The sequence below is a fragment of the Battus philenor genome, unplaced genomic scaffold (assembly GCF_028537555.1).
Source record: "Battus philenor isolate CCGP_79_NKW_IND1 unplaced genomic scaffold, ilBatPhil1.0.hap1 SCAF_10, whole genome shotgun sequence".
In the NCBI taxonomy this organism is placed as follows: Eukaryota; Metazoa; Arthropoda; class Insecta; order Lepidoptera; family Papilionidae; genus Battus; species Battus philenor.
In genome coordinates, this window is record NW_027181662.1 from 3,675,660 (window position 1) to 3,689,760 (window position 14,101).

General features: G+C 30.0%; 1 protein-coding gene across 1 annotated transcript in view; it reads right to left on the minus strand.

Annotated features, from left to right (window-relative positions):
* Positions 1-14,101, minus strand: part of NPF (neuropeptide F) — a 45,254-nt gene that overhangs the window by 21,815 nt on the left and 9,338 nt on the right. The window contains exon 2 of the mRNA XM_068768473.1: positions 4,065-4,220. Within this exon, the coding sequence (XP_068624574.1) occupies positions 4,065-4,216 (152 nt within the window). The 5' untranslated portion in view covers positions 4,217-4,220. The remainder of the gene's footprint in view (positions 1-4,064; positions 4,221-14,101) is intronic.

A 14,101-nucleotide genomic window follows, 5' to 3' on the forward strand; every position in this document is an offset into this window, starting at 1 on the left:
AAGTAATAAACGTTTTCACAATATTATTCAAGGACAGAGATAAGGTATTTGTTTTTAGATGATTTGTTTTTAATTTTTTAATCTTTACGAAAATTCTAGTTTTTTTATGACATTGTTTCGTTATACAATGTCTAATAGAGATATTTTCAATAATTTAAAAATGCTTTCGAAATATATAATTTTGTTTTAAGAAATATCGTACCATTTAATAATTCATATAGAGAATTTAATCAAATTTATTACAAATGCACTATTTCTTAAAAAAAATATATATAAATTAATCTTTATTCTCTTGATACACACTTATTATTTATGCTATAACTTAAGAAAGACTATCATTTTCATTTTTCTTTTTAATAACTTACATAACACTCCGAAAGTTCCAAAATAAAAAAATTCAATTCCTGCCTTTGAAAGTATTTATTTTACATATACTCAATAAATAAAATAAACAGTCGTACGTAGCCTATTCGGACAGCAATGAACATAAATTATTCCAATAAATTGAAATAATTTATAATTAGGTTTTTTATAACTATCTACGTATATGACTTATTATAAACAGCTACTGATTTCTAATATATTATAGAATCAAAGCATCAAAGGAAAAAGTACTAATGTATTTAAAATCACTTTATAATTAAATACTCTGCATATTGCACAAAGAAATATCTATATCGCATTATGTTCTCATTCTGAAATGCTTGAATATTGGCTACAATCCAAACGCCATTATCAAAGATTATTATCTCCCCTCTGATTCAAAACAGCGATATTACAACGCCTCCCTCCGTCTAATTCAGCTTGGTATATCGTAATATATCACTGGTTATTCTATTTTAATGTATAAACTAACAGAGAAAAAAATCTTTTGCAATATCAAAAATTATTTATATATTTATACATAAATATTTTTTTTATTATCTACTATTTCTCTATAATAGAGACCAAATATGTACGACAAGGGAATAATGTAAGAGGAGATTGAAAAGTAAAATCAAATATGAGGTTCTTTTTAAAGATATCTCTATATTTAATTATGTTGTATCCATGGATCGACAATCCTTGACCTTGTTAATGATGTCTAAATACACTGAGTACATCCCGCTTTAACTGGTTGTATTTGAAATCTTAGAGAAAGGTCAATGTCCAGCTGTTGACATCTTACGGCTAAAATAATAATGAAGACCATGGTTAATTTGAATTTAAAGAGTTCCAAATGAGTTCTGACTTGAGGAAAGCCCACTGCTAACACGGTTAGGTTTTTTTTCTGAACCTTTTCGGAATGGTTTTTATGCAATAGTTAAAGTAATTATTTTCCAAGCCTTATTATTACTTAAAAAATCATTTACAGTGTACTGGAATTTTATATTTTTATTTTATGAACTTTTACAATTGTTATAAACCGCAATTATCAAACAATGATATTTTAAGGACAAACATAATAAATGTGTATTCAAAAAAAATTGCCGAAGACGTCAAAATGTATTTTCATCTTTTCACTTAGCAAAATTGAGATACACGTAGCAGAATAGATATTGTCAGTACGATTGACTGTAGCGTAAATTGACAAATGATACATTTGTGTCAGAAGTTTTACTGAAATGAAAATGTGTATGACTCTAATATCATTCCTTTATTGAATGATTATTTTTAAACAATAATAATAATCATTATCGTCGTCGTTTCAGGCGATAAATGCCCACAGCCCAGGCATGGACCTCCCCAAAGATCACCATGACTGGTTTTGCAATGCTCGATTCCAGCTGCTTTCTACGACCTTATCTATGTTGTTTGTGTATCACGGCTTATGGTTGGTGCGGATGTCCTTATTTTCAATTCAATCTCGCAGCGAATTTCAGGTCATAACTCTCTCTATTGTGCTCTAGGTGATATTTAACCATCTTATAAGGCTCGTTATAAGCGACCATACTCGGATTAATACGTTATTAGCGGCAACACACATTGATAAAATACCGGCGTATACAAGCATTGCAATATTTCAAACTTATTGTTGTCTTATATTTAAAACAAAAAAAAACATTAATACGTAATCAATAGATACACAAATAATTCACATTATATATTATTATATGTAGCCTTGGCATGCCCGTTACGATGTGGATTTCCATTTAACTCTAATAATTGCCATATACTGCTATACCGAAATATTTTTGGTGACGGGATCACATCTTTCTGAAATATTTCTGGCAATATAACATTCCTATCGTTTTTATTTACTGTATCTAATATCTTTAGTACTGTCTACATATTTTATTCTCATAAAAACTTCTTATTTTATCTTTTTTGATATACTGATAGATTTAGTGATATTTAAATTTGAATTGTTAATGAAAATTTTTACGTTTATCTAATATTTTTCGTACGATGTTCTTAAAAATAAAGTGATAAGTCGATATTGTGTTATATAAAAGTAAAATCTAATTCTGATATGAATAATAAAAATAAAATTTGATTCTTAAAAGATAAATTATAGTGAACAAAGGACAAAAAAGACTGACAAAACAATGGTACGTAAAATTAATCTTTCCCACGGGAATAATTTGTCAAGATACAGACACAACAAAATTTGCAAAAGATAAAATATGGTGAAGTAATAACATAGGAAAGATCTCCCATATTAAACTTACCTGCGTTCAGTAGACTATGTATCTTCATACTGGTAAGCTTTAATAGCGAATAGTGCTCGGCAGAATATTGGCAATATAACCCAGTGTTATATCACATATTCAACTACTTTGTGTTAAATGTTTCATTTTTTACTTTACGTATTAATTTTTGATTTCATATTAAAACAAATATTTAAGAATTATAAAGTTAGTATTTTGTGGTATCTCGCTCTGGGCAAAATTGGCAAGTCTGTAGACGTAAAAAAGATCATGAACAGGGCTATATTCGAAAGATCGAAAAAGAAATGAAATCTTTAGCCAGACGCGAGTAACCGGATAGCTTAGCAGAAAGGAAAGCTGAATTGGCAGTGGGCATGTCACATATAGCGAAGAACAGATAGCCACTACGGCCTTAAGGTTTTAAAGGTTATGAAGACCATATATAAGCAAGCATGTAGAACTTCCACCTACAATGTGGATACCGCATACAGGCCGCTCCAAGAGAACCGCTGGATACTTCTACCTGGCGTTTTGGGAGTATTATTCAGTCTTACGACGTCCACTGCTAGATATTTCTAGCAGTGTATGGCTAAAGTGGTGATGATAATAATTATGACCTTCATCATTTAAACTATTGCGGATTAAAATAAAACTAATTAATATTTTTCTCGCATGGGAAAATGATCACTGAAAGTAATAACTCAATAATGGCAAACTTTTTATGCCGTTTATTATCAGACATGTAAATTCTTTGTTGATCAAATAACAATGCAGAGTTATTTTTTAAGTACAAAATGCTGCAGAGTACAAAAAAATGTTAAACCAAAAAAGTATTTTAATATGCTTTAATATAATCCATCGACCTATCATCTGTCACTAAAGTCCCAAAAAGTTAAATTAACTTTCGAATTTAGATCATCAATTAAATCAAAATGTGTAATTGCAAATGTTCCTCTGGCTTTCCTAAAGAGTTTTTAATATGTAAAAATTTACATTTCCAGTAACATTACCAGACTAACACATAACTTTGTCACTTTCAAAAAAAGTTCCATATTAATGTAAGACAAAGAAATAAAAAAGTAAAACAGAATAAAATGTAAACCTGTTTTCTGACGGGAAGGCATCGATGGTGATGTTATGAATGAAAGCATTAGGAAAAAAATTAAAGGAAAGAAATTAATTATGAATAATAAAAGGTGTGTAAATAAATGACTTTGAAAAGAAAAAGAATGAGAACGCAAATAATATGGTGATTTTTTGAAAAAAAATTCTCTGTGTACCCAAGACAGAGGAAGTACCAGGGACCCCAAAAAAAAGTTTCACTTTAATCTACAACATATTGTGTTCCTGTAAGCTCTTTGTGCGGCTATCCGTCTATATTGACTCTTCCTAACCTACGTTAAGAGCAAAACTTAAAAAAATTAGATAGCGTACCTTGGTCTAGCAGCCTGAGTATAGTAGCGATCCAGTTCCTGCAGCATACGGAGCGCGTCGGCCATGTCGTGAGGACCTTCCTCCCTGGCCTCGGCGAAGCAGATGACGGCCAACACTAGGGCCACGGCAACGATAATCTTCTTGCTCATCATCTTTCTGTAATAATATCAAAAATTAATATTAATAATACATAAAAGTGGTATTCAATATGTACTATACTTTAAAAAATATTATAACCGTTTCAAAAATATCTTTATAAAACTTTACTAAAAGACCCTATCATCCAATATCGTAGAAGTGCAGGAGACAGGAAAAGGATTCAAGCCTTTTAATGTGGTGTTATAAGTAAATGTTACAAATACCACAGAAGACTAGAAAGACTGGGTTCTCCATAATATATTACCAAAAAGTCTTGTTATTTTGACCACGCCGCCCACAGACAGCTATGAAAAGACAGAGTACTGATTGTAAGAAAAATAAACTATAAAAGATCACGTGGATCATCATCACCCGCTGGTATAATGCCATGGGAAAAGCAGGTGATGGAAGCAGCAGCCAGTCATTGATATCGTTAAGGCATTTCAAAACGGATATAACCTTCAGTGATGAAAAACCGATTGAGAAGAAAGGCATTATACAAAAATTTGATGACAAAGTTTGAAATTTACTCGTTATTATTGTCTTTTTTAATTCATAAATTGAATTTCAATTAAAAATTCGATATACCATTTATATATAATATATAATCAAAACTATATACTCGTAATAAGCCTTTTTAAAAATATTAATTTTCATAAAATATTAATACGTGACAATATCAGTGAACATCGTAAAAGATACAGCTAAACTAAGAACTGTAATTAAAAAAGTAAACAAAAACATTTGAATTTAGAACTCCGATCAAATTCTTCAAGCATTCACTCATTTAACTTTAATTATTTTTAAAAAGTTATTTTTTTGCTTTGCTTGTTTTCCTCCGATGTTTACAACTAAGTAACGTTAATTGACTATTTTAAGAATTCCCTTAATTAGAAGTCGTTATTTTTACGTCGATATCAACACTAAATGGATTGACTTCGGAATCGCCTACGTAATTAAACCATTTTTTTAATGGAACGTATCATTGGACGACCTTTAAAGATTAAAGGTAACATTACAATTTCGTATTTCAAGATACACTATCTACATTACAATCTTTTTTAAAGTTATTTAGTTATTAAATTAGAACCTCGAGAAGTGGTTACATTTATCAACATATTCTAAAAATTATACATTTTAAACAAATATTAATGTACCACTTGTTAAAAGCAATCATAACTTCTACGATTTATGATACATATTGGCAATACGATTTTTTAATCCTTAATATCTTGATGTACGGAAGTGATTTTTTTTTAATATTACTGTGTTTGCTTGAGGGTCTAGATGTAGGGAAAAATAGATTTTTTTTTTTAATTTCGTTGAAAAGAATATTATACAACAGTAAAATACGTACAACCAACCTATAAAAAAACTAATAGTAATGTGAACATTCAGTTTAAAAGATTAGTATCAAAATTGAAACTCTAGGCTATTAAGGGTTAAATAAAGAACGTAAATAACTTCTAAAAACTTAACCGATTCAAATTCAAAATATATTTATTAAAGCAATTATTTACATGTTCTTTTGAATCGTCAGGTATTGTAACAACATAAATTATAAGCTACCACAGGCTTAAAATGTTGATCTGCTGAGAAGAGGCCGCCAGAAACTCAACAATTGCTCTTACAAGTATATTAAATTTATCAATGTTTGATGTATACTTTACTACTAATCTTGTAAATCGAAAATAAAGTTCCATACATTTCGATCAAATCAAAACATTTGAATGCTATGAAAAGATATATTTATAAATACAGTTTAAAATTTAAGTTTAAAATCAATAAAAGAAAGATCTGAGATATATTGTGGAACATAAATGCACTCAGACCCATGAAAAGTTTGTTAACCGTTTCAAAATGAAATTTAGGCGTTAGATTAGTGTATAATATATAGGTTTATTTCAAGTATAGAAAGTAACAAAAAGTACAGTTTAGCTATACGTAGCTATTTACAGGATTCAAGAGAAATATTTCACAAAGGTAGATTTCATATAATAGTTGGCGTCTGACGTTAAGCACGAAGCAATAAGTCCCGTGTGAAAAATGTGGAATTCCGTGTTGCCACGTACTAGACGAACGTGCGACCTGTTACAATTTTATTGCAGTATTATGAATGAATTAAACGCCCATTTATATTACTCCTTTCCACTCTACTTATGATTTTATTCAGGCGTATCCTTGCTTATATTTTTATGGATATTTATAATTTATTTTCACTTCCTATTTAAGGACAACCATAACCCTAGTTTTCTATTCTATTTTTTGACAGTTATGTATGTGGTAAACTTGCGTAACATTCTACAAAATAATTTCAAACGTAAATATTTAACACAAAGATATATTAAATATGATATGGGCTTCCAATATGTACAAGGAAAAACTTCGTTTCGGATAATCCTATAATTTTCCCCAGGGTGGGATATTCTGGACGCAAATTAATTACAGCATTAGCTGTAGAAGAGAAAAACTACAAATGTATGGTATTTTTCCTGCTACAAAAATCTCTTAAATTTTACTGGAGAAGAAGAAAATGGATAATCAAAATTAGAGAACGAAATGACTTTCTAACTACCGAAATAAATTTATTAAAAATAAATAAATTATTGATTAATAAATAAATTTCCTACCGTTTTCTTGTTAACTAATTATTAACTTACTTAAAATAATAAAATCGTTGAAATTATCCCAATATTATTAAAATATCTTAGGGAATCCACGGTAGAAAGAAAACATAAAGTGAAGACTGCGATAATCTAAATAACGTAAGTAAAAGAACGTTCCTTTAGTAAAAAAATAACATACGTTCAATAATATTGTCATCAACAAATTAAATAAAACCTCTACAGTAAAATTTGCATATATTGTAATCTATAATAATATGATCGGAATTTTATTTTATTAAAATTATTATTTGTATAAGTAAAGTAAGCAATTGTGTATGGTATTACAATATCCCTCTCTATAATATTTCGACTATCATGTAGTAAATCGAAAAAGTTTATCAAATAAAACTTGTAAAGAAACCCCATCATAATATGAACGATTTTCATATATGACTCGGATGCATTTAGAAACCATTATAGCTTTAAGATAAACGGTGGAATTATATGGGAGCTCAATCTCATAAATAAATGAATAATTTTATTAAATATATAACATAATCAAACAATATCAATAAAAGAGTGTGTCAGTAGATACGAACAAAAATTAGTTCAAATCTATAGTTATGTTATCATTAAATCGAATTTTACAATCTGACTTGTTTTAAATAGCAGCTGTGAAACATAGTGAACTGTTTTCGATGTTCTCCTAAAACAACTGAAACTAAAATGAATAAGTCCATCGTAAACTACATGCTCTATAGATTATTTCTATCAAATGCTCTCGATTACAAAAAGAAGGTTGATAAAGCTGAATGATAAATAAAAGAAAATCTATTTAAGTTTCATCTTATAAAAAAAAATAGTTGAAAAGATAAAATCTTTCCATTGTGAACGATGAAACTTCTTCCATTGATACGACGTAATCTCAACTCAAACCTAACGGATCCGCAACTCAAACAAGTCATGACGACGTCATTGATACGGTAAAGATGTCCATCCGCAGGACAAACTGATAGAAATTAAAAAGTTACCAGCGTTGTTCGAAATAAGCCAGTGGAAGCGGCTTACATAGTTTGAAAGTTATACTCACCCGCAGTGAAATGTTATACTAGAAATAAGTCTTCTTTTATTTTGGTGAATTGTTCAAAGAGTTTTTATATAGCAGTTCGGCGATTGAACGCAGGGGATTTTCTTAAAAAATCAACTCTTTTATGAATCATCAAAGCTTAGGCATCCCTGCAAGGTCGCCATGAAGAGCAGTCACGCCTTGACTGCATCCAAAGACTTCACGAGACCTGCTCACGCCTCGTCAAGTCTGATGGTCACCATTTAGTCCCACCAACCATCGGTTGCACAAGCAACATTCCTCGCCAACTACTATTTTAGACTAGCAATTCCTTCATTTATTCGTCTTGTATTACAATAAATTCACTAACTTTATTTTCCACTTTGACTCAATTAAAGTGATCTCTTAAATATCTCAGAGAAGTGTGCGTGAAAAGCCAAAACTGGTATCAAATTTAGTTCCATTATAATGACATCTCATATCTTAAACCGGCGAGGGAATCTATCACAAACCATAGATGTCTGTAGGAGAGATTACTTTAATACAATACAGCTACACTAATACAATCCCGACGGGCATTACATTAAAACATCAAATTGCAACGTACTCTTATTCGGGATATATTAAAGAGACACTTTCTTTTTTAATAAACTAATATGTTATTTTTGAAGGTAGCTTATGTCACTTGTATATCGAAATTATTTTGATATATATTGCATCCGATCACTGGATATATATGTATTTAAATACATTTCACGAAGTCATATTTATACTTATAAATTCGTTTTGGATAGTATTTGAAGTTTTAAATATAACCTCTATACAGTCTATATCCGTTTTATACAAACATTTCAAAACTGTAACGAAACAAAAGAATTATAATGTAAAAATGAACAGTTAAATTTGAAAGTGATTATTCGCAATTCGTATTCGCGAGCAGGATCCGTAATGAGTCTTATTTAATAAAGAATGTTATTTGTTCTGTCGTTCTTTACGAAATTTTTGTTGTATCACTTTAATATTAATGTAATAATCTCACGAAAATGTAAACAGTTACCTTTGAAAGGAAAATATCAAAAATACAGTACGCAAAATAATATTTTTTTCTAAATCTTCCATAAACAAGTTGCGAAATTTCTTTTTAAACTATTATATATTAATTCCTCAAATTATAATTATCGCACTTATAGGGCTTGATAGGTTACTATGAGACTTCGGTGGTAATTCGCATTGAGAGTAGTGAATTTTCTTTTTTCAGGGTTCCAAAGGTTTACTTGTTTTTTTATTTATTTTATTTTGCTATTGGGGACCTCTCGTTCCTCCCCTTATTTTGTTGGAAACAGGGATTTACTTTCTTTGTTAAATTTTTCACTTCCTTTATATTATTTTCATACTCATCTTCCATTCTTCACTATCTTTATCATCTTGTTCTTCGTACTATAATTCAGTCTCTTTTTCTCTTCTGCTCCAATATCCATTCATGCATCCTCAATTACTGTAGTTTAGTTTATTACTCTTTGTACATTAAAATACTTAACTTTTACTTTCTTCACTCTTTCATTTCGGACGTCGTTCGCAAGCTCAGAGTCGCGCAAGAAACCATGGGAAAAGCAATGATTTCTTCGTGAGATCGAATTAAAAATTATAAGATCTGTGAAAAACAAAAACGAACGACACTGCCCAGTGGATTGATAAGTTGAAGTTGCAGAGGGTAGCCTTAAAGTTCTAGAGCATTTAAGGGCCGGCAAGCACAACGTACGACATCCAACTATAGAACGGTTATACAACCTCGTTAATTTCTTAGGAAGATACGTCTACAATATCTATCGGTGATGACTATACCCAGCAGTGAACATTTTACGGCTCGAATTATAATAAGATTCCTTGTAAAAACTAAACATATATCCTGTATTGTACAATTGAAAATACATATATAAAATATAAAACAATTTGTCAGTAAGTATAAATATTTTTACTGCCAAGCGTTTTCAATATGATAATTGTTGAGCTATGTGTTTTCAAATTTAATAATTAATCCTTTATTTCTGATTTATCATGGGTAATAAATACCATATCATCGTTTTTCTTCAACATGCCAAAGTAATAAAACTGAGTCTAAAAATAATGTCCCCATATGGTTACCTCAAACGTAAACGTAACACTTTATGTAGCACTTAGGAAAGCTCAAATTTCTGACGCATTTGGGATGCTTAAGTCATAAAATAAATATTAAAGTATTTAATACACTTTTTCACTTTTGTTCGTAAATTAGGTTCCAAAAGCTTTAATCAAAAATCATAAAGAATTATTTTCTTTATTATATGATTATTGTTCATCGTACAAAAATACGAAAATGTCGTTACCGTGTTTTAGTTTTAAGGAGCACATATGTTAAAATGTATAATTTTGTACTAGAACTGTTGCGTGTTATTGTTTCAGCTGATAGACGTCCACTGCAAGAGAGAGACCGCTCATAGATATGTATGGGGGATGTACCATAATCGCCACGTTTGGCAGGCGGGTTGATAGCAATGCGGTATTATAGTACACAGCAGAGGTTTCTGCCGATCCTCTGGATACTTGTGTGCAGTGGCAATCCCAAACAATGGACAAAATGTGAATTATATAAATTTGCATTCCGTGAATCGAATCCGCGACCAACGATCGCAAATAGCAGACCCCTACCATTGTCCATGTTGAGTTTACTGTTTTTTAGTAACTATGCTAGTTTTTTTTCTATATTGTTTTTTTAGAATTTGGTATTAATATGTGTAAATTAGAACTGATGCAGTCGCTAGAATTTTCAAGGTTTCAGATATAATAAACAACTAAGAAGAAACATTTTTAAATTTCAAATCACTGCATATTAAGTTTTATTATTCTAACTATCTGTTCCTACAGTATTTGTATTTTAAGAAGTTACATACCAGTATAATACTATATACTATACAGGGTTATAGGAGCAAAACCTTAGTAAAGGTGAATGTTTATCTCATTTGTTGTCAGTTAAAGTATAATAGTAGCTTATCCAAAAATCAAAGGTTTCAGAAGTAATAAATAATCTTATGGCAAAATGTTAAGTAAAGCGTTTTCATATTCAAATCAATTTTTTTTAAATTTGAAGTTATTGAGCTATCGCATTCTAATAGAGACAATACACATTTCAAAGTGATACACTTTAAACAAACTGTTTGAATTTAGATGTAATAACTTTGACGCTTTTTGTTAACAAATGAGCTATACATTCACCCATTTGAAGCTTATATTAGTACAACCACTTTGCGTAATTAATTCTCAACTTATTACCTGATTACAATTTATTTTACTATTTAAAATAATTTGCATTGAAAAGGTAATTTATTTAATATTATAAAACTAAAAAATAAATTACATAGTTATTGTTTTTGGCACATCAAATCAAGCCTTTATGATAAAATGAAACATATTCTCTGCTGGGGTCGCGTTAGTGTGGTCTGGGATTGAGTGAATCCTGATTTTACCGTGACTTGTAATCTCGCAGGACCCGAAATGGTCGTGGAGATCCGCTTTTTCCATTCGTAACGTCGCGCAAAACAATACATTTCGCTCAATCTCATAGCCCGCCCATCCCCGGGGCATAGGAAACAATTTATTTAATAATGCGAGCTATCATAACATTTTTATCTAAAATAATACAAACTGTAAATAAAATATAACTTTTTAACGTCAGATATTTCTTTGATATCATCTATCTTTTTCCGTAGCTGGCTCAGAATGTAATCTCTAATCTCAAATAAATTTAAATACTAATCTACAACAGTTTTAAAATACGGATTGTTATTAAAACATATCAAATACTCGTCTGGAACTCTCGTGTTCCAAACAAAACACTGTTTTGAGCTTTAAGTTAAATGATACCATAGGAGATCTTAATCTGTTTCTAGAAACTTCTTTAAATTGGACTCTTCTAGCATTCTTCTCTTGAAATTCATAACTGATTAAATTAATTCAAAAAAGAAAGTAAAATATACGAATATCTATCTAAAGCCGTCCACGAAGACGCGCTTCACATTTTTATGTTGACATTTTTATATTGTATTCGTTTTACTAATATAATGTTGATCAAAAAATTTAAAAATGGAAAACATCAATTTTCATTTTCAAATTTAAAAATAAGTTCTAACTTGCCGGCGTTCTATGCATAAAAACTTTTTAAGACAAAACTTTTATATTTATAAATAAAAAGACGGACTTCTTAGATGTCAATCCCGAAGCATAGATATATCTATTTTTTTCCTCCATAATAATATCAAGCAATCGATGCTTAAATAACTATTACAACTACACGGATATTCTTTTCACTGGACTCGGCAACGATCATAGTTGGTTTATTCAAATGTAATGTACCGAACTAACAAATTCAATATGAATTATCATTTTGATTACTTACGCCGTTAGATTTATAAGAAAGGTAAAAATTAAATGTACATATGAGTATAATGGCACAACCACATTGTAAAGCAGTGTTATTCCAGCGGTAGAGAACTGAGACTCGATCGTATGTTGCGGGTTTGATTCAAGGGATGCAAATTAATACAATTAATAATTTATGCGTTAATTATATGAGATTATATGAGACTGCTCACAAACCAACTTCCAGGTAATGAGCAACAGTATCCTCTGCGTACTATAATGCCACACGATGATCGTAAACCCACCTACTATGCATGGCAATTGTTATATGGGATATACCATATATACCTTGCGAGAATTTTTTTCCTAGCAGAGAGCGTCTACGAGCTTAAACGACGAAAAACCAAACCAAACCAAAACCAAAACCAAGTGTTTAACTAATAAACACTTGGTTTTCAAAATTAAATATTGACGATATAAATAGGTTGCTAATTAGATTATCGTTGATCTCTAAATATGATGTTACGAAGAGTCTCAGGAACGTATTTGCATTATTATTGTATTGTAATCAACAAAATATAAGTTATGTCAGAAAATCTGATATTGCTATTTCCAGAACCTAACCCATTTATCATCTTTACCTAGAAGATGAAGGAGTAGTTATTAAGATATTTTCACAAAATAATTAAAAGTTAAAGCTTATAAAGATATGAAGTAAAACGTTCTGGTGTCGTTATGTAATAAAATCATGATTTTTAAAGGACTTTGTTCGCTAAGGAGTTTTTTTTACTAATAATATATTATGAATAAATTCGAATCAAGATAAATAACAAGCTTTACTCAGTAAAACAAGGTGCTGTAAGGTTTTATTTTAATAAAATAAGAACTCTGCCTAGTACATAGCCTGTTTTATCCACTTTAAATGCATGTCGTAAATCTAGTATTTTTACAGACACGACTATACTTCCCAGATCTCCAAACTCCTCAAATATCGTGACTGTTACAGCTGGTATCTCTCTACCATCTGCTTCTGACACCTTTGAGTACTTGGGTTATTTTTCGAAGAGAACGACAAAATACGCCATGGACGCAGAATACGATTAACCTCTAAGATTCTCATTACACTTGATGTACTATATATGAAGCCAACAATCGAGATATTTGGTGTGAAATTATATGGGGAAGCTATATAAGAGGTAATAACGTTCAGAATTAAGGAAAATCAAGCAAGAAGGAAGAATACGGTCGTCAAAAAGTAATCGATATCGCAATTTTTTCGAGATGCGAGTGTCTTAAAGTAAATCCATTCAGTTAAGCAGATCTAAGTTGACCAACAGTGTGTACATCTAGCAACTTTATTATTTACATGGTTATTAGCTTATTTTATTAATATTATAATATTTATTCTACAGACATTGGCTTTCGCAATTTTTTTAATTTATCTTTAATAACTTCGAATTTTTTTTTGTTAAATTTTTGCAAGTCACAGTATTTAATGAGCTAAGTTATTCTAGTCTTTTTTTAAACTATTTCATAAATTAAAACTATTTTTAAACAAAATTAGACTAAACTTTTTGTTTCAACACTTGCCAACAATATCTAGTTTAAACATATTGCATCGTTATTAGATTAAACATTATTAAGTTAAGCCTAAGTGCGCCCAAAGATATATGCGTCAGATTATGACAGTTGAATTGCGAAAATATCTATTTAGAAGTGAAAAGCCTTCAATAACTTTTAACAAACTATCTAATATATAAAATTCTCGTGTCACGGTGTTCGAACTTGAACTCCTCCGAAACGGCTTGACCGATTTTTATACAAATTTTACATGC